The 20380-nt window shown below is 40.7% G+C and overlaps 1 protein-coding gene across 1 annotated transcript in view; it reads right to left on the bottom strand.

Moving 5' to 3' along the window:
* LOC140464041 (E3 ubiquitin-protein ligase rnf213-alpha-like) overlaps positions 1 to 20380 on the bottom strand; it is a 158271-nt gene that overhangs the window by 115368 nt on the left and 22523 nt on the right. The window contains exons 10-15 of the mRNA XM_072558680.1: positions 19016 to 19372; positions 17718 to 17803; positions 13754 to 13909; positions 10997 to 11157; positions 4796 to 5082; positions 1759 to 2015 (exon numbers count right to left, since the gene is read on the bottom strand). Of these exons, the coding sequence (XP_072414781.1) occupies positions 1759 to 2015; positions 4796 to 5082; positions 10997 to 11157; positions 13754 to 13909; positions 17718 to 17803; positions 19016 to 19372 (1304 nt within the window). The remainder of the gene's footprint in view (positions 1 to 1758; positions 2016 to 4795; positions 5083 to 10996; positions 11158 to 13753; positions 13910 to 17717; positions 17804 to 19015; positions 19373 to 20380) is intronic.

Genomic DNA, 20380 nt, shown 5'->3' with positions numbered 1-20380 from the left:
CTGCATATTATAGCAGAAGACAGAACTGGAGAATACATGTCACAAAGGGTTTAGTCTGGTGATGAACGTGATGGTTGCACATTATTAAATAATGTGATTGGATAACTACGATCATATGCGATAAAATAGTGAAAGCATTGCCTTGATTTACAATAGAGTGAGGATTGACATAAGTTAAGAAATATAAAAGTACTACTTGATTTAGGGTCGGTGATATAACACATTGAGGTCACCACATAGAGTTGTAATTCCATGTAAGATAGTTGGAGTAAGCAATTTTATAATTAAAGATGTAGAATCTACTGAGATATCTATGCTGTTAAATAAACCTATGCAAAAGGGTGAAAATGAAACTCGACATTGAACATGATAAGGCAGTGTTTTTGGAAGGTTAGTGGATCAGCAGTTTCACTCTGTCAGGAAATTACTGTATTCCTTTAATAAAATCTGGCATCTTTTATCAGACTGTTAGACAAATGTTAATGGGATCTGGCAATATGAATCAAAGAGAAAATAATCTTAAAGTCACAATAATGATATTTTCACTTATTTGCCAAAGGTTGAAAATGGCTGCTAAAAGATGCAGATATGGTTGATGAATATATGGAGTGAATAGAGATTCATGATAAATGTGACATTTGTATTAAATATCAGAGAATGTCTCCACTGCTTATTGTAAGCTATATCAGCACAGGGCAATAAAAGGCCCCTGGCATGCATCTAAAGATTTGGGACAAAGACGTAATATTTTCACTTTAAATTTTGTATGCTCGACAACTAGATTTAGTCTTACTACAGTAATGTGCAGTAAGGACAAAAGGATCAATATAGACACTGCAATGGACAATGGACTAGACTCAGTACATTTGTGAAAATGGAATAGTTTGGAGACTATTGGAAATATGAATATCATGGCCACGAACACCACAGCTGAAAGTCCTTTCAGTAGCAAATTCTATTCATGGGATCATCTTGTGATTGATGAAATGCTGCAGAAAATTTTATTTGATCACCGAGATTGCATGTTATTTGATCACCCAACTGTCCATGCCAAGCACTCAGTCCAAGAGACCTCAGGGTAGTCACCATCAATTAGTTCAGAGACAAAATCCTCAAGTGCCTTCTGCTTAGAATAGTCTGCCTGCTCTAGAAGAAGGTGTTGCTATTTGTTCCATTTTTGGACATAAGAACCTCAATCTTTGTAATGTGTAATGCTAAATAAATATAAAAGCATATAAAGATTTGCTCCAGTTCCATCCTATCCCAGCTGGTTCTCTGGAATAAAATAGTCCATACCCCCCTTTCTAACTATTTTAAAAAGTTCATAATAGACTTGAATTACTTTGGAGCAAGGAACACATAAATCCAAAACAAAGATAAAGACACAGACAGAGGGGAGAAAATTGCAAGAAAGAGAACACACAGTAGTATTGTTAGAACAGACAGCTGGACATGTGAATGTAATTTATTGTAGTGCTGTTCCAGATCAATCCCTTCGCTTCAAGTCTGAGAGATTGAACTATCACTCATGCATACCTGATTATTGCCATGGGTTGGAAAAAGCTTATCTGATTTTCTATGCAATATCTTTTTTTGTGTTACATCTTGTACATAATCAGAAAATGGTATAATAAAAATATGCAATTGAAAGCAAATTCTGGGTTGGAGCTCTAAAATCCCAACAGATTTTGACAGTCAGGAAAAGAAAGGTAAAATGCAAGGCAAGATATAAAAGTAAAATTAATTCACTGAACTTACTATTGAGGTTTTGGGAAAAATATTGCAAATTCTTTCAAGTGTTGAAGATGCTCTTCTGTACATGTCTGAGGCATTTGTAACATATGACAGATAGTTATCAAGTCATTTGCATCCAATACCAAAGAGCAATGGTTCCGAATAACAAATGCCACCATTCCAGCTACAAATGGATTTTTCACAATTCTTTTGGAATTTTTTGCATCTTTAGTGTAAGGAAGCAGGAATTTCTTCACCTGCTCAATTATCAATTTGTTAACCTGTAATTCAAATCAAAAATAAATTGTTGGGAAATAGAAACCAAATAAATACTTGCTTTTGAAAAAGAAATGACACTTGTAATAAAGCATTAGATTTAATATTGAGGAATTCAAGTTACATTTTCAACTTCTCACCTCTTGTGCAAGTTTTCTATGAGAATACAACTGTTAGCTCATGCTGCAAGACAACATTCAAACTGAAAAACATACAAAACTTCCATTTGAGTGGTTTATTAGGTTCACTCCTTTCTCTGATCACTCAATAACTTAGAAGGAATCAGAAATTTGCTTCAACTAATAAGAAAATCTGAATTTTATGTTAAACTATTCCAAAATCACTAGCATCAATTGGAAGCGTCCCTTCTTCATTTGTGCAACTCTAAACTCTGAACTGTATTAACATATCGCCAGTGAGCAACGGACACCAAGGCAGGAAATTGCCATGTTCCCATGGTGAGGATAGCAGAAAGAGTATAGGTTAGTAAGGGGAGAGAGCAGCCTCAAAAAGCTTCAAAACATCATGTCTGTCAGCCAATGCTCCATAATTCATTGCCAATTTGCCCTCATCACAGTCACTCAAGGTGACATTCGTTTTGGTACTATGGCAGGGTAGGAGAAAGCGAGGACTGCAGATGCTGGAGATCAGAGTCAAAAAAGTGTGGTGCTGGAAAAGCACAGCAGGTCAGGCAGCATCAAAGGAGCAGGACAATCGATGTTTCAGCATAAGCCTGACAGGATAGGAAACTGTAAGGGAGGTGGGAGCTCCAAATATGGAATTTTAGGAAAGATGGATGAAAGATGGGATGTGATTGCACAATGATGGAATTTGGAACGGAAAGAGACAGGTTAGAGAAGAAGCAATTTACAAGGATAGTGGGCTTAAGCATTTTACTTTTGAGAAGAGAGCTGACAACATAACAGACTTCTTCTGAACTGAACTATCTACTGCAGAGGCACCTATCCAGGAAAGCATTTGGTAAAAGTGAATTTTTAAAAATCTCTGAAACTTTTTATTTTACCTAATTTTCTAATCAACCTGTTCAGAGATGTTATTACACACCTCCAGAGCAGGTTGGACTTGAACCCAGGCCTCCGGGACCAGGCCTACCTTGACACAGGGGGCATCTTGCTCCACTTTTTATGCTTTTGCTGAGTGGTATGGTGAGTTTTCCGCTAGTCGTCAATTAAGCACAGCACATGGACTGCAGCAGTTCAAGAAGGCAGTTCACCACCACCTTCTCAAGGGCAGCTAGGGATTGGCAATAAATGCTGGCCAATCGGCAATCCCATGAATCCAAAAGGAGGGATCAGAACTTGTAAATACCTTGTTAAGGGCCCAATTCACTTCATTAACAATCAACCATGCCAGACAAGCTAGGCATACAGCAATCTTGATATGGGAAAGTCAGAGCAGGTCTGCTGTGACTTCACCTCGCCACTGGCTGTGAGGAGTCTCCATGTTGCCCAGCAACAAACAGCATCTCAGGGTATGATCCATCTGCACTGGCTGCACACCTCCCTCACCCAGGGTCACTGGCACCCAAATCTTCACTACCGTACCGTGGCTGCTCTCCAATCAACCTTCAGGATACTTAAGATGCACGGACTTACATTGCTACACTCACTGATGACTGACATTGAAATGCTGTAGAAAAGTGATATTATGCACAGGGATAGGCACACAGCTAATGAGCGGACCAGGCTGCATCTCGGGGCTGCCTGCTTGCTGTCTCAGTGTTCACCCTCTTGCTCACAGCATCCATGTCTTGCCTGCCTTGCCATACCAGTTATTGCCCTGGCACTTCAGCTCAAAGCCAAACTATCAATGTTGATGAGCTCTTGTGCACAGGTACATAGACAGGTTCTTGTCAGCACACTGAGACATGTTCCACTGCAGGTGGCCATGTTGGAAAGTGGGTGGGGGCTCGTCTTCAGTCCAGTCAAGAAGTTGGGGAATAAAGGGGAGGGAGGCATTATTGTTGGTCAGGAACTCCTGGTACACAATTAGTCAGAGGCACAGTCCACACACAGCTCAACTAGTTTAGCCTTGGTCAGTGGGACACTCACTGTCAGGGATATGACCAAATACAGTCCTATAGGGCCAGCGGCACAGTCAGGGGGATTTGTATGTCATCAGTCAGGGAGCTGAAAAGACAGTAGTCAGGGGTCTGGTCTGTTCCATCAAGGGGTTGCTTTACAAAGTTGGTTAGAAACTGGGGACAAACACAGTCCTGAGAGTTTGTAGGTGCATTAGCTGGATCACTGCCAAAGGAACTGAAGAGTCAAGGAGAGACATTTGTGCAGGTGGGATTAAGCATGGTGATGGGTGGGGTGGTGGAATGTTCAAGGAGCATGGGAATAATGCAGACAAGCATCAGTACACTACAGGATGAGGGCTGACTGACCATGCACATTACCACAGTATTCCCACGTACAAGAGGAGCAGTGTGGCCTGTCTCGGAGAGCAGATGCCTCTCAAGGATAGCACTGGCACAAGGAATCAGTGGATATCGTAATGGGATGGGATGTATGTAATTAATAATCTCTGAAACCTCTCAAAATGGTTTCCCACTTCTTCCAAGGCTTTGCCCCGGTTCTTGAATCCCTGTGGCAGGAGAAACATCTTTCCTTCACTTACCTTGTCAATCTCTGCAAGAATTTTGTATGTTGCATGTGATCACCTCTCATTATTCTAAACTCCACAGAATATAGACCCAGTTTATTAATCTTTCCTCTTAGGACAATCCATCTATATGTAATAATTGTGAAAAAATATTTACCTCTTTTTCATCAAAATCAGTTTGCATATTTGTATACATTTCAAGGTCAAAAGTCATCTGTTGGCACATCTGAAAATGCTTCAGTCGTAGCTTAATTTGCTCAAATCCTTCATTATTCAAAGATTCAAGAAGGTTAAAGATAGTCTGCAGCATAACTTGACCTCCTGTACGCTTTGACTGAAAAATCCTTTCAGCAGAAGTCATTCTGGGTGACAAGATATTTCTCATTGTATTCATAAAATCCCTTGAGAGTGGAAAGTTCATGATGCCATCATACTGGTGCCATTCTTAAAATAAAATAAATCAGAAAATTATTTCAAAACATGTTTCTGCTTATATCAAAAATGAAAACAGAAATTGCTGGAAAAGCCCAGCAGGTCTGGCAGCATCTGTGCAGAGAAATCAGAGTGAACATTTCAGGCCCTTCCTCAGAAGTAGGAAATCTGTAAAATATCCATTGGTTTATAAAAGACGTTATTTATGCAGTTAATTCATCAATACATTTCCCAAATGAAAATGATCCTCAAGTTGCACTCCTCCAAATATAGAGTCACTTTCAATACAATGATTCCAAAAACCAAAGATCCCCAGAAAATTTACAGCACAAAAAGAGGCCAATCAACCCACTGAGTCTTGGTTGGGAAATAAATGTCAATTAGTCAATGTCTTTCTGGCTCACAAGCTGTTGTAATCAAGTAATTGTGGAACTAAATTGTTTTGTGGAACACTGGAAGTCAATTGTGAAAATGCTTCTGCTTCTAAAGCACAACAGGAACTTATCATTTTCCTCATTAGGTAACCAGACATGCCATCATAGGAGATAAGGTAAAAACAATGACTGCAGATGCTGAAAACCAAATACTGGATTAGTGGTGCTGGAAGAGCACAGCAGTTCAGGCAGCATCCAATGAGCAGTGAAATCGACGTTTCGGGCAAAAGCCCTTCATCAGGAATAAAGGCAGTGAGCCTGAAGCGTGGAGAGATAAACTAGAGGAGGGTGGGGGTGGGGAGAGAGTAGCATAGAGTACAATGGATGAGTGGGGGAGGAGATGAAGGTGATAGGTCAAGGAGGAGAGGGTGGAGTGGATAGGTGGAAAAGAAGATAGGCAGGTCGGACAAGTCCGGACAAGTCAAGGAGACAGTTACTGAGCTGGAAGTTTGAAACTAGGATGAGGTGGGGGAAGGGGAAATGAGGAAGCTGTTGAAGTCCACATTGATGCCCTGGGGTTGAAGTGTTCTGAGGCGGAAGATGAGGCGTTCTTCTTCCAGGCGTCTGGTGGTGAGGGAGCGGCGGTGAAGGAGGCCCAGGACCTCCATGTCCTCGGCAGAGTGGGAGGGGGAGTTGAAATGTTGGGCCACGGGGCGGTTTGGTTGATTGGTGCGGGTGTCTCGGAGATGTTCCCTAAAGCGCTCTGCTGGGAGGCGCCCAGTCCCCAATGTAGAGGAGACCACATCGGGAGCAACGGATACAATAAATGATATTAGTGGATGTGCAGGTGAAACTTTGATGGATGTGGAAGGCTCCTTTAGGGCCTTGGATAGAGGTGAGGGAGGAGGTGTGGGCACAGGTTTTACAGTTCCTGCGGTGGCAGGGGAAAGTGCCAAAATGGGAGGATGGGTCGTAGGGGGGTGTGGACCTGACCAGGTAGTCACGGAGGGAACGGTCTTTGCGGAAACCGCAAAGGAGATAGTCAATACTTCATGAAGAACAAAACTCTGGAACTTTTGACATGTTGATTTTGGCAAACAGATACAGCAAAATCACTCTAATCCAGGAAATTGTGCACCAAGTGAATGTTTTTCGACCCCTGTTAAAGAACTGCATTATACTTAATGAATAAAAATCCAGCAAACCTATCCAACACCACGGAACAAAGTTACCGATTAATATCTCTCAGTAAATCGGATTTATCTTCAGTATCAAATTCCTTCATTACATTTTTATTTGCTTGGAAGGATAAAAGGTAAGGGAATAGTTCAGTCAAAGATAGGAGTTTGACAGCAAGAGCTCGATATAGGGTAATTGGAGGCTGGTAAATAATTGCTGAATGTGAAGGCCCAATTGCTGTTGATGAATAAACCCGGCTTGTTTTAAGCTTGAGGCGTATTTAATGCACCATTAGGTTTTGGACCAATTCATCAGAACTCCGCCCCTGAATTTCAGGTAATAGGAACTAGGAGCAGGAGGAGGCAATTCAGCTTCACAAGACTGCTCTGCCATTCAATACAGTTGCATTTCAGCCTCAACTCACTTTCCAGCCTGCTCTCCTTAACCTTTTAATAAAGACAAATATGTCTACAATACCTCCTTATATTCATTCAGTGTCCCAGCATCCACCACACTCTGGAGTAACACATTCCACAGATTCACAACCTTTTGAGAAGTCATTCATCTTCTCTGTTTTAAATCTGCCATGCTGTAGCCAAAAACTATGACCCCCTCATTCTGGATTGTCCCACAAGAGGAAGTATCCTCTCTAATTCCGTTTAGTCAATTCTTTTCGCATCTTACACATCTCAATTAGTTCTTCTCTCATCCTTCTAATTTCTCATGAATATAGCCCGACACTGCTTAATTTCTCTTTGCAAGACAATCTTCTCACCTCTGGGATTAATCTAATGATCCTTCTCAGCCCCCAGTGCAATTGTTCTTTTTCAAGTAGGGGAGCAAAAGCTGTAAGCAGTACTGCAGATGGGAGTCTCAACAATGCCTTGTACGACCACAAAATCACTTCCCTATTTTTTATACTTCATTTTTTGCTCTAGGAATGCCAAAATTTTATTTGCCTCCCTCGTTACCTGCTGTAGCTGCACATTAGCTTTCACATAGATGAGGACACCAAAATCTACCTGCGCCGAAACATTTGAAGTTTCACTCCATTTTAGATAATAAGCTGTCCTTTTTCAACCAAATTTCTTCCAATTGAATCCGTGTTAAATTCCATCTATCAACTTTTGGCACATTCACCTATCCTTATCCACCTGTAAATTTCATTGAGATTTACTTTCACACCTATTTTTGGATTGTCTGTGATGAATCAGGAAAGGATTGCTGCTGAACGACCAGGAGCTGGTGACCATGGAAGTGATACCTTGGAGTGATGGAATGGCCTTATAATCCAGGTCTCCCAGGACCACATGGCTCCTCCTGTCCCCAAAGACACACACAGGCCATAGAAAAGCTACATGAAGGAAGGATGGCACTGAGGTATAGCAAGAAGCTGTAAAGGGTAATTGAAAATTCTGATAGCAATGTCAAAATATGAAAGATGTTAAGGTTTCTTGTGACAGGTTAGGAAATTTCACAAAACTATATCCTGCAGTCCCTATCTGATGGAACGAATGGAGTGTACGCTAACAAAGCAGAACTCAACATGAGAGGATGAGAATGTGATGGGCACATATATGTACTATGTACCATGTAGAGGTTATCCATTGTTCATTTCCTTAAAAGTCAAACAGCAAAGAGGTCACTAAACTTGCTGATTCTAGTCATGCCAAGGCTATGTTAGCTGTCACTTTATTTTGACATGCTCAGTTACTTATGTATCCAAAACATGAAGACAGTATGCACAATCCCCCCTGTACTATCGTGACATTAAGAATAGGATTAAAAAATTCAGGCAATTACTGAGGGTTCAGTTCCAAGCCTCCTTGGTCAAGTGTTAAATCCTCTTTAAAAGTGAAGCTGCAAGAGATGGTCGTGGGCATAAATGAAACACTTGTTCAAAATGTTCTCTTTATGGATCCAACTAATTTCAATGGTTTAATCAAAACAAAAAACATAAAGGAAAGCACATGAAGGCTAAAATAAAGCTAAGGAAAAGATAATGGCTTTCATGTTCCCAATAAATATTTGGCAGAGATTTTTGCACATCCATGTGTTGGATATCAGTGATGCAGGGTCTGATGGTTTATTTGAAGGGTAAAGAGATTGAAGTGAGGCAGATGTTACTGTCCTGTCCATCACTGCACTTAAAAACCCAACTGAAGTGGATGAAAATCTCACTTCCTTCAAATTTTAATCCGTGCATCTAATTGTTGTCAGTTCTGGAACTCCTTCATATTGTTTATGAGATAATCATTTTCTGTGATGTTAATGGAGGTAAGTACGCAATGCTATGTTTCCAGAATCATTCATGCTTAGATTTAATGTATCATCTTGGAGACAACAAATGGAACAATGTACTAGCCCCTCAGAACTGCAGAGCGTTAAAGTGGACAATGTGCTAAAACTCTAAACTTAAACTTCTCCTGAAGTGATATCAAAACAACTGAGCCAGGAGTGACACCCAACTTGTAGGTCTCTGCTGTCTTCTCTGATGCTGTACTCAAAATGAATCACAAAGACTAGAGAGATAGTAAATCAGACCAGGAGGAGACCACAGGCCACAGTAGCAGAGCAAGTGGATGTGTTGTCCTTCAGAGAAACACTGACAATGGGTCAATAATAGGAAACAACACGAAGAAAATGTCAAAAATTACTGGATTGCAGTCTGCATAGATCTTGTGGGAGAGATCAGAATCTTGAGACTTGGGTGTAGGGAGACGAGGTGGGAGCTCTAAAAGTCATAGGGTCATAGAGTCATAGAGATGTACAGCATGGAAACAGACCCTTCAGTCCAATTCATCCATGCTGACAAAATATCCTAAATAAATCTAGACTCATGTGCCTACATTTGGCCCATACCTCTCAAAACCTTTCCTATTCAGCTACTAATCCTGATGTCTTTTAAATATTGCAATTGTACCAGCCTCCACCACATCCACTGGCAGCACATTCCATACATGCACCATCCACTGCATAAAAAAGTTGCCCCATTGCTTCCTTTTAAATCTTTCCCCACTCACCTGAAACCTGTGTCCCCTAATTTTGGACACACCCACCCTGGGGAAAAGATCTGGTCTAATTACCCTATCCGTGCCTCTCATCATTTTATTAACATCTATAAGGTCACCCCTCAGCTTCCGACACTTCAGGGAGAATAGCCCCAGTCTAGTCAGTCTCTCCCTGTAACTCAAACCCTCCAATCCTGGCAAACACCTTGTAAATCTTTTCTGAACCCTTTCAAGTTTCACAACATCCTACGTATAGCAGGGAGACCAGAATTGCATGCAGTATTCCAACAGTGGCCTAACCAATGCCCTGTACAGCTATGTCATGACCTCCCAACTCCCATACTCAATGCACTAAATAAAGGGAATATATCAAATGCCTTCTTCACTATCCTATCTACCTGTGACGGCACTTTCAAGGAACTATGAACCCACACTCCAAAACCTCTTTGTCCAGCAACACTCCCCAGGACCTTACCATTAAGTGTATAAATCCTGCCCTGACTTGTGTTTCCAAAATGCAGCACCTCACATATTTTGAAATTAAACTCCATCTGCCATTCCGCAACCCATTGGCCCATCTGATCAAGATCTCCTTGTACTCTGAGGTAACCTTCTTCACTGTCAACTACACCTTCACATAGATTTAAGGTGAGAGGGGTAAGATTTAAAAGAGACCTAAGAAGCAACTTTTTCATGCAAAGGGTGGTGCGTGTAAGGAACGAGCTACCAGAGGATATGGCGGAGGTTGGTACAATTATCTGGATGGATATATGAACCAGAAATTACAAACTTGGGAGAAACATGAATAATTAGGAGACTTTGGTGGACAGCAACTGGGAAAGGTTCGGAGCTGAAGTGCGGAACCCATCTGTGGACCCAAGGTGCAGAGTAAATTAAGAAAAAGAAGAAACAAAATTGCAACTGGAGTTCCATTTACTGACTGGTATGAAAGCTTGAATTTGCAGAAACTTATTTTAATTATGAGGAAAAACCTGGTGTAACAAACCCATGGGTGTAGAACACAGAACATAGGCATAGTATTATTTGAAAGCTGCTTATAAGAAAAAGCAGAAAGCCGTTTTTTGCTTCTGTTCCACCTCCTGTTTGACCTCAGGCGATTAGAAAACAGCAATTCTCATTATAAAAGTGAGCTTGTCAACGGAAATTTCCCTTCTCAAAACAGGACTGTTTATCAGATACTTTTACAGATACTTTTGAGGTGGAGCACCATTGTATAAGAAATTTTTCATGTGTACTCGTTGTCTTTTAATAATATGTACAGTTCTTTTCACATTGTATTGTCAAGCAAACAAGAACATCAAGACACAGAAATAATAATACTGATACTAAATGGTTTCTTACCATTTTCACTTATATTAGGTATGTTTAAAAACCGTGAAGTCATCTCTTGAATCCATTCATTCCTTTTCTGTACAGCATAGGAATAAGGGATGGCATTTCCTTTGATGCCGAGGGATAAAGTTATGAAATGTTGCACAAGTTGTCCAGTTTTACTAATATTCCTAAATAACACAAAGAAAATCAGAAAAAACAACCACCTTGTATATTTGGCCTGGTGACACACTAACATTTGCCAAAACCTTGAGTTTAGTGTTCAGTCTATACAAAAAAAAATGCAATTCAAATCCCATTGACAAAACAGAGGTATCCCTAAACAAAATCAGCCATGGGTCTGCATTCTAGAACCCTAGCTCAATAAGAGTAACAAGATAGAACAGGGGTTGTGTGACACATATAACTGATCTGACACAATTCTTTTGTGCCTTAAAAAAAGTTAGTTTGCAATCAACCTGTTGAAAAAGACTGTGGCAAACCTTCAGCACAGGTGGAATTTCAACACAGACACCGGGACATGATCACTACACTAATAGAATCTACTTTGATCCTAGGCTATGAATAACCATCTCAGTGATTAAATTAGCACGATACTCACAGCCATCCAAACACTTGACTCAATTGGTTCAAGGCAGATGGGACTAGTACCTGAACTTTCTGGGCCAGATGCAGGGATACTATGGCTACATCACTTCGACATAGAGATATATAGCATGGAAACAGACCCTATGGTCCAACTCATTCATGATGACCAGATATCCAAAGTAAACCTAGTCCCATTTGCCAGCATTTGGCCCATATCCCTCTAAACCCTTCCTATTCATGTATTCATATATTCACATGCCTTTTAAATGCTGTAATTGTAGCAGCCTGCGACACTTCCTCTGGCAGCTCGCTCCATTCACATACCACCCTCTGTGTGAAAAAGTTGCCCCTTAGATTCCTTTACCCATCTCACCTTAAACCTATGCCCTCCTGTTCTGGACTCCCCCAGCCCAGGGAAAAAACCTTGTCTATTTACACTATCCATGCCCTTCACCCTCCAGCACTCCAAGGAATATAGCCCCAGCCAATTCAGCCTCTTCCAATTGCTCAAATCCTCCAATCCTGGCAACATCTTTGTAAATCTTTTCTGAACCCTTTCAAGATTTGTAACATCCTTCTTATAGCAGGGAGACCAGAACTGTACGCAGTGTTCTAATATTTCCTAGTCCTGTACAGCTGCAACATGACCTTCCAACTCCTATACTCAATATTCTGACCAATAAAGGCAAGCATACCAAATGCCTTCTTCACTATCCTATCTACCTCCACTTCCAAGGTCTCTCTGTTCATCAACAGTCCCCAGGACCTTACCATTAAGTGTATAAGTCCTGCCCTGATTTGTCTTTCCAAAATGCAGCACCTCACATTTATCTAAATTAAACTCCATCTGCCACTCCTCACTCCATTGGCCCGTCTGATCAAGATCATGTTGTACTTCCTTGCTGTCCAATACATCTCCAAATTTGGTGTCACCTGCAAACCTACCAACTATACCTCCCATATTCACATCCAAATTATTTATATGAATGATGAAAAGCAGTGGACCCAGCACCAATCCTTGTGGCACACTGCTGGTTACAGGCCTCCAGTCTGAAAAGCAACCCTCCTCCCCCCTCTTTGTCTTCTATATTTGAGCCAGTTCTGTATACACATATACATCATGTCCACCATTCTGCCCTTTTCGTTACCTATTAAAACAACTCAATCAAGGTAGTGAGCCATGATTTCACACGCACAAGGCCAGGCTGACTGTCTCTAATCAGTCCTGCCTTTCCAAATAAAGGATTCCCTCCAAAGCTTGCCCACCACTGATGTCAGGCTCACTGGCCTAAAGATCCCTGGCTTTTCCTTACAACCTTTCTTAAATAGTGGCAGCACGTTAGCCAACCTCCAGTCTTCCAGCACCTCTGTGACTATCATTGATACAAATATCTCAGCAAGGGGGCCAGCAATCTCTTCCCACACTTCCAACAGGGTTCTCGGATATACCTGATCAGGTCACAGTAATTTATTCACCTTTATGCCTTTTAAGACGTCCACCACTTCCATCTCTGTAATATTGACATTTTTCAAGATGTTGCTGTTTATTTCCCCACATTCTCTATCTTCCATATCCTTCTCCATAGTAAACACTGATGCATGTCTGCCCCGTCTCCTCAGGGTTCCACACATAGGTGGCTTTGCTGATCTTCAAGGGGCTCTATTCTTTACCTGGTTACCCTTTTGCCCTTAATGTATTTGTAGAATCCCTTCAGATTCTCCTTAACTCTGTTTGCCAAAGCTATGTCGTGTCTCCTTTTTGCCCTCCTGATTTCCCTCTTAAGTATACTCCTACTGCCTTTATACTCTTCTCGGGATTCACTCAGTGTCTGCTGTCAATGCCTTACATATGCTTCCTTCTTATTCCTAACCAAAAAAACTCAATTTGGAATCCTGATGAAGTACTTAAACTCGAAGCATCAATCCTCCTGCTCCTCAGATGCTGCCTGACCGGCTGTGCTTTTCCAGCGCCACATTTTTTGACCGAAACCTCAATTTCCCTAGTCATCAGCATTCCCTACAACAGCCTTGTCCTTCATCCCCACAGGAACGTACAGTCTCCAGACCCTTGTTATCCCATTTTTTTAAAGCTTCCCACTTTCTAGCTGTCTCTTTATCTGTGAACAAAATAGAGATTGCCGTTCATTATGGTGTGCAATACATTTATGTTCATCTTACCGGAAAGAAATGTCTTCAAGTATTGACCTTCCACTTCCATGAACTAAAAACAATTTATCACATCTTTGATTAAATTTAATTTCATTTGGAATTATGGCGTAAAAATAAACAATGAGCATGCCTGGTGGAGGTTGCTTGCAACAAGTTGCTGGTTGCCTGTAACAAAGAAAAACAGAAGAATTAATCTTTGATGAACAACTGGAAATATTCCACATATCTTTATTTATTGCTGTTTTAAGCAACTTGCTCAGATGCATGTGGCACACCTCTGGAACAGATGGGACTTGAACCTAAACCTTCATGGTCTAGAGGTAGGGACACTATCACAGGGCTATAAGACCCCACAATTCTGACCATTAGGCAGCAAAATCCAGTGGGTTTAATTCTTTTCTTAATATAAATTCAGGTTATAATCAAGACTAATGTGAAAATGTCGTGTCAGCGGTACTGATTTGCCATAGAGTCATAGAGATCTACAGCACGGAAAAAGACGTCTCAGTCCAACTCGTTCATGCCGACCAGACATCCCTTCCCAACCTAGTCCCACCTGCTAGCCCCTGGCCCATATCCCTCCAAATTTTTCCTATTCATATATCCATCCAGATACCTTTTAAGTGTTGCAATTGTACTAGCCCCCACCACTTCCTATGGCTAATCATTCTATACACATACCACCCTCTGAGTGAAAACGTTGGCCCTTAGGTCTCTTTCATATCTTTTTGCTCTTACACTAAACCTATGCCCTCTAGTTCTGGTGTCCCCCACTCCAGGGAAAAGACTTTGTCTCTTTATCCTATCCATGCCCCTCATGATTTTATAAACCTCTATCAGGTCACCCCTCAGCCTCTGACGCTCCAGGGAAAACAGCCCTAGCCTATTTAAATTCTCCCTATAACTCAAATCCTCCAAACCTGGCAACATCCTTGTAAATCTTTTCTGAATCCTTTCAAGTTTCACAACCTCCTTCCATTAGGAAGGAGACCAGAACTGCACGCAATATTCCAACAGTGGCCTAACCAATGTCCTGTTCATGACCTCCCAATTCCTGTACTCAATACTCTGACCAATAAGGAAAGCATTCTAAATGCCATCTTCACTATCCTATCCACCTGCGATTCCACGTTCAAGAAGCTATGAACCTGCACTCCAGGATTTGCGTTGAAGACTTCTGAATACTTATGAATAATATTGTTAAAGATTAGGTGATACTAATGAAGAGTGAAAGAACTCACCCAGTCCTGCCACCATTCTTACCTCAACCAAAGCATTAAATTTAACATAAATTTCATTGTTTAGTCTTGCAGTAATAAAGTTGCTACCATGTTTGCATACCTAAGATCAGACAATGCACATAACAATTACTTGCTACACATGAAACACAATCAGATTTTTCTGGGAAATGAGCTAGGATGTCACAGAGACTTAAAAAATTCTAACAGGACTAGACGGGGTAGATACAGGGAGGACGTTCCCGATGGTGGGAGTGTCCAAAACCAGGGGTCACAGTCTGAGAATTCGGGGTGAATCATTTAGGATGGAGATGAGGAGTGGTGAGCCTGTGAAATTCATTATCCACAGGAAGTATTGATGCCAAAACATTGAATGTAATGAAGATGCAGCTAGATATAGCACTTGGGGTGAATGGGAACACAGATTATGTGGAGAAAGCAGGATTAGGCAATTGAGTTGGACCATCAGTAATGATCGTGATGAATGGCAGAGCAGGCTCGAAGGGCCGAATGGCCTCCTCCTGCTCCTACCTTCTATGTTTCTATTTCAACATGTCTATGCTTAGAGTTGATATTTTAACCAAAAGTGAACAATTATTCAGGGAGTTGCTGGACTTTGCAATATACACCAGTTCCTCTGCGTAATGCTTTTTTTACTTTTATTCTCCATTTCTTATTCCTTAGAGCTTTTAGGCAAAAGCTGCAATCTAAATATCTATTGGTGAATTAAATTGTTTCTCCTTAGCTCCAAATAAATAGTTTATTAATATCTGGCCAAAGCCAGGAATATCTTTTCCCCAGCAGGCAGCTCTTCTTGCTGACATGACAATAGTCAAGTAAAACATGAGTTGAGATGTTTTTCTTGGATTCATTTCAGAAATTTCCACTTGACAAGATAGTAAGTGATGCATATGCAAGGGAGGAGGAGAGAGATAAAATGTGATAGATGTCACAAAGATAGAGAGATAAATCATCTGAGTAGCAGATAATCCACCTAGATTGGTTAGCATGGCCAATCCACCGAACCTGCACATCTTTGGACTGTGGGAGGAAACCAGAGCTCCCGGAGGAAACTCACGCAGACAAGGAGAGAATGAGCAAACTCCACACAGACAGTCGCCCAAGGGCAGAATTGAACCCAGGTCTCAAGCAGTGTGGGGTAGCAGTGCTAACCACTGAGCCACCGTATTTTACAAGCAGACAGCAAGTACAATGATATCCAATTTTAACTGCTGTGGCCTGCTACAAATCACTTGCAAATGTCAGCAGATGCCAGCACTGCAGATCTACTCAATGCCCAAAAGTATAGCAAGAGAGGACCATGCTACACTTTAGAGATGTAAACCACTGCATCACCAGTGTATATTAATGGGGCAATGGGCATCCAAACACAGGAATCTTTGACAGGAAAGTAGTCTCTGTTTGTAAACTGGATTCTAGTTAGGTGCAAGATTCTCATGAATTTAGCCAGAATGTCTTGTAAGAGCAAAGGTAAAGGTCACCACAGTCTACTAGACTGCTCACTCCTTATGGTGAGAGACTTGTGGTGTTTAACCTGAAGGTCAGGCAAGAGGGGAGGTTGAGAAGGAGAGTCTTTCATGATACCTTCAACCAGTGCAGCAATTGAACCTACTCTGTTAGCATCACTCTGCATCACAAACCATTCAGTTAACTGAGCTAACCATCCTCCACGAATGGCGTGTATGCCTATTTGCTACAGGGAAAGCCTGGTGTAGAGAACTTAGTGGGGGTTACACACAGAACGTCAACAGAAAGTACAGAACACAAACAAAGACAGGAACAGAGAAAAGAATAGCGGTCCAGTCCAAGATGGAGGGTGAGTTGGAGGAGAGAATGATCAGTTGGTGCTACCTCAAGAAAATCAAGAAACAAGTGCTGCAGTAATCTTAGCAGAAGATGTTTAGTTTCAAACACAGCAAAGCTATTGGACAATCTAAGATTGGGGCAGTCTGGGGCAGAAACAAGTAGAGGGTGCCAGAGAGAGACCATAGAATGCAATAGAGAGAAGCGCATGTTGCAATTAACAATGAGGCCTAGGGGAAAGTGAGCAGAAAACAGTAGCTGGACTTGTGAGATACAGGCAAAACTATATACAGCTGCAAGTGGAGTACATTAAGCTGGAAAACAATAGCATTTCTGGTAGCACCCCGGTCTGCTCCATTTCCATCTCTGACAGACTCAAGGGGTGTTTGTGATTTGTAGGTACATGTAGCAACGAGGCAAGGTAATAATACAAATTCTGAAAAACTACCATGAGAGAACAGAAATATATTTTACAACTCCTTTTCTGGATTTGTGATCTCCTGGCAGCTTGATTTTATCAAAGGCTGGTGAACAAAGGCATTGAAAATATTGTGCCCCTTTGAAATTGCTTATTAAATCCAATTCTAGATGTTCCATCTTTTCTTAAAATCAAATGCAGTGTTCTCATTTATTTATGATGTGGAGGTGCTGGTGTTGGACTGGACAAAGTTAAAAATCACACAAACACCATGTTATGGTCCAACAGGTTTACTTGGCAGTACTAGCTTTTGGAGTAGGAACAGCGGTCCGAAAGCTAGTGCTTCCAAATAAACCTGTTGGACTATAACCTGGTGTTGTGTGATTTTTAACTTTGTCATTTATGTAGAAGCTTCTCATTAATCAATAACACAAGTGCAATAATGTTATATGTACCCCTTTAAAAAGCATTGATAGGAAAATGTTGGACTCACTTTTGTGCATTAGATAGGTTTCTATTTTGATGTGTTGAACTTGATTCTGGAACATTCTTGTTGTCATCGTTTGTTTCACTTGCACCCTATGGAAACAGGTCACAAAAATCAGCTTTCCTGTCACTCTATAGTTCAGAAATAAATTGTAACCTTAACAAGTAATGGAATCAATCCAAAATACTGCACTGAGTATTTCACAACAAAACATCGCTAGACTTATTTGTTTTACTATTTACTTTATACATTCACAAAATGGATTTATTTGAAATTCTCCTGATTTCAGAAAATATCATTGCTTTGTTGGACCTGATGCAGCCAGGTTTAATTGTTCATAATCATCTTTATCAATACAACTGCCAGCTCTTTTCCTTAGTTTTAGATTTACTTAGTTCTTTTCATTTTGCAGTCTTTTAAAATCAACTTATTCAGACATGTTATTACAAACTTCTGGAGCTGAAGTTATCTTGAAACTTTTTCAAAAACATTTATTCTCATAGCATATAAAAGACAATCCTTCCAAATTATGTATTAGCTACAAATGTTGGCATTTTCTCCCAGCACACCCAAGTCTAAATGATTAGTATAGATTGGGAAAAGAAGTAGAATATGTACTGATTTCTGAGGATTGGAGCGTACAGCTCCCTTTAATCTAATAAAAAATAGTGGCTTAATCTCAGATTGTTATTGGGGAATGGGATGAAGTCAGCAGAGCTGGGGAATGGAGTTTAGTGCAGGGTCCACAAACCATAGTTTAGTCTCCCCGATATGCAATTAAGATATCAGAAATTTATACATGCATCAACTACAATTTTTTCAAATTTTATACCATTCACCCTGATGTTCAGTAAGAATTTCTGAAGGTTGAAGCTCAACGCCAAGAATATGAGGTCAAAAAGCTAACGTACTGATGCATGCTGAAAGCACATTTTGATATTCATTTGGCAACTAGTGGCAGCCACCATTCACTGGGGAAATTGCCAAGAATCCGAGTGCCTATTCTGCTCCAGGTAATCTAATGTTTTGGAAAAAGCCTCAAACAGGAATTAAGCTTCATGTATTTCCCAATAGGGACCAAACACATGTTTCATGCACGGCCCACTTTCCTGGCTTCAACAACCTAGTGGATGTTGCCCTGAATGTGTGCTTGCACCTCATTACACCCTTTAGCAGCTGGTTTCTGCCTGTGTCAACCAGTTCCTGAGTCCATTATTTTGTTTTTCTTAATTTCTGCCATCTACAATTTTTAACCAGAATACAAACCAGTGCAATGAAGTGAAATAGACTGGTATACGTATTACCTTCTGTTGGGTGGCTTTGTGATTTTCTTGTATAGAGTCACCTCTGCCTGTGTTAGAGCTAGTTGACTGATCTTTAGCAGATTTTGCTTTGGCTCTGTCTTCAGCACTCTTGTCCTGACCACTGTGTGAAGCACCAGCAGCTGCAGCTTTACCGTCCATTCCTGACTGAGGTTCTACTTTTCCACTTTCCTTTGGATCCTTGGAATCTGTATTACTGATCTGAGAGGCAGACCCCACCTCCACCTCCTTCTCTGTGACAGCAGGAACAGGCACATCCTCCACCAGGTCCGTATTCTGCTGCAATTTGCTTTTCTTTCGAGAATCCTTCTTTTCATCTTGCACCTTCGCTCTTTTCTTCTGTTTTTTTAAATTTAAAATAATTTAGTCACATGTCTGACATGTTCCAAATTCAAAATGATGTTGAAAGACTCAAGATTCTTACCATTTATTCTCCTATTAAGTATCAATATATGCTACTTGTAAATTTGAATGGATACATTGGTATGTGCCAAAATACCAATAAAAGTCTAATGTTCTAAATTCTAATAGGCACAACTTAATTTCAGCCTTGAAATAGGTCCAGAAGACATGTTATATGAGCAAGTTCAACAAAGATGAACTGTAAATTTGTATTTCAAGACAGAATAAATGGCTGACACTAAGCTCATGGATTAGAACTTTAAGGGAAAAAATGCATTTCGATAGCACCTTTTACAAGCTCAGGATGTCAGAAGTGACAGCGAACTATTGGTTAAAGTGTACAAAATGTAGCAGCCAATTTGTGTACAGCAGATTCCCACAAAGCAGATTGATTAAAAGATAAGCATAGGCCAGGACATTGTGGTAGCTCCTCCTCTCTTCTACATAGTGTCATGAGGTCTATCCTACCCACATGAGGGGAACAGAGATGAACAGCTGGTTTTTGCAACTCTGCAGCCTTTCTGGCCCTCACTTTCCAGCTAAAATAACCCACTTTGTGATCTCCAACTGCATATTCACTTTATTATGTTCTTTCTGTAGATTATTTGAAATTAAACACTTTTACACAAATACTATGGCTTTTCCTGTGGCTTTGTGCACACCAAAGCACATCAATTTGCCTTAAACGTCAGAGGCAAATACAATCATTTTACTGATTGTACATATTTTTCTCTCACCTCCTTTTCATTCCTTATTTCATTTGAAGCTGTTCAGCTCATATGAGATTCTTTCCCTCTGTAACACAACATGTGGCCATCTGGATGAGGAGATTGGTACTATATTAAAGCCACTTGATTCTTAGAATATGCAAAGTTCATTGATCTCAGCAGCTGGGACACTTACCCCAGCCTCACTGCTCTGTAATAAGGAGTGGGAAAAATTATC

Source organism: Chiloscyllium punctatum, chromosome 39 (assembly GCF_047496795.1).
Source record: "Chiloscyllium punctatum isolate Juve2018m chromosome 39, sChiPun1.3, whole genome shotgun sequence".
NCBI lineage: Eukaryota > Metazoa > Chordata > Chondrichthyes > Orectolobiformes > Hemiscylliidae > Chiloscyllium > Chiloscyllium punctatum.
Note: the sequence above shows the minus strand (reverse complement) of the source record. Positions and strands in the feature narration are given on the sequence as shown.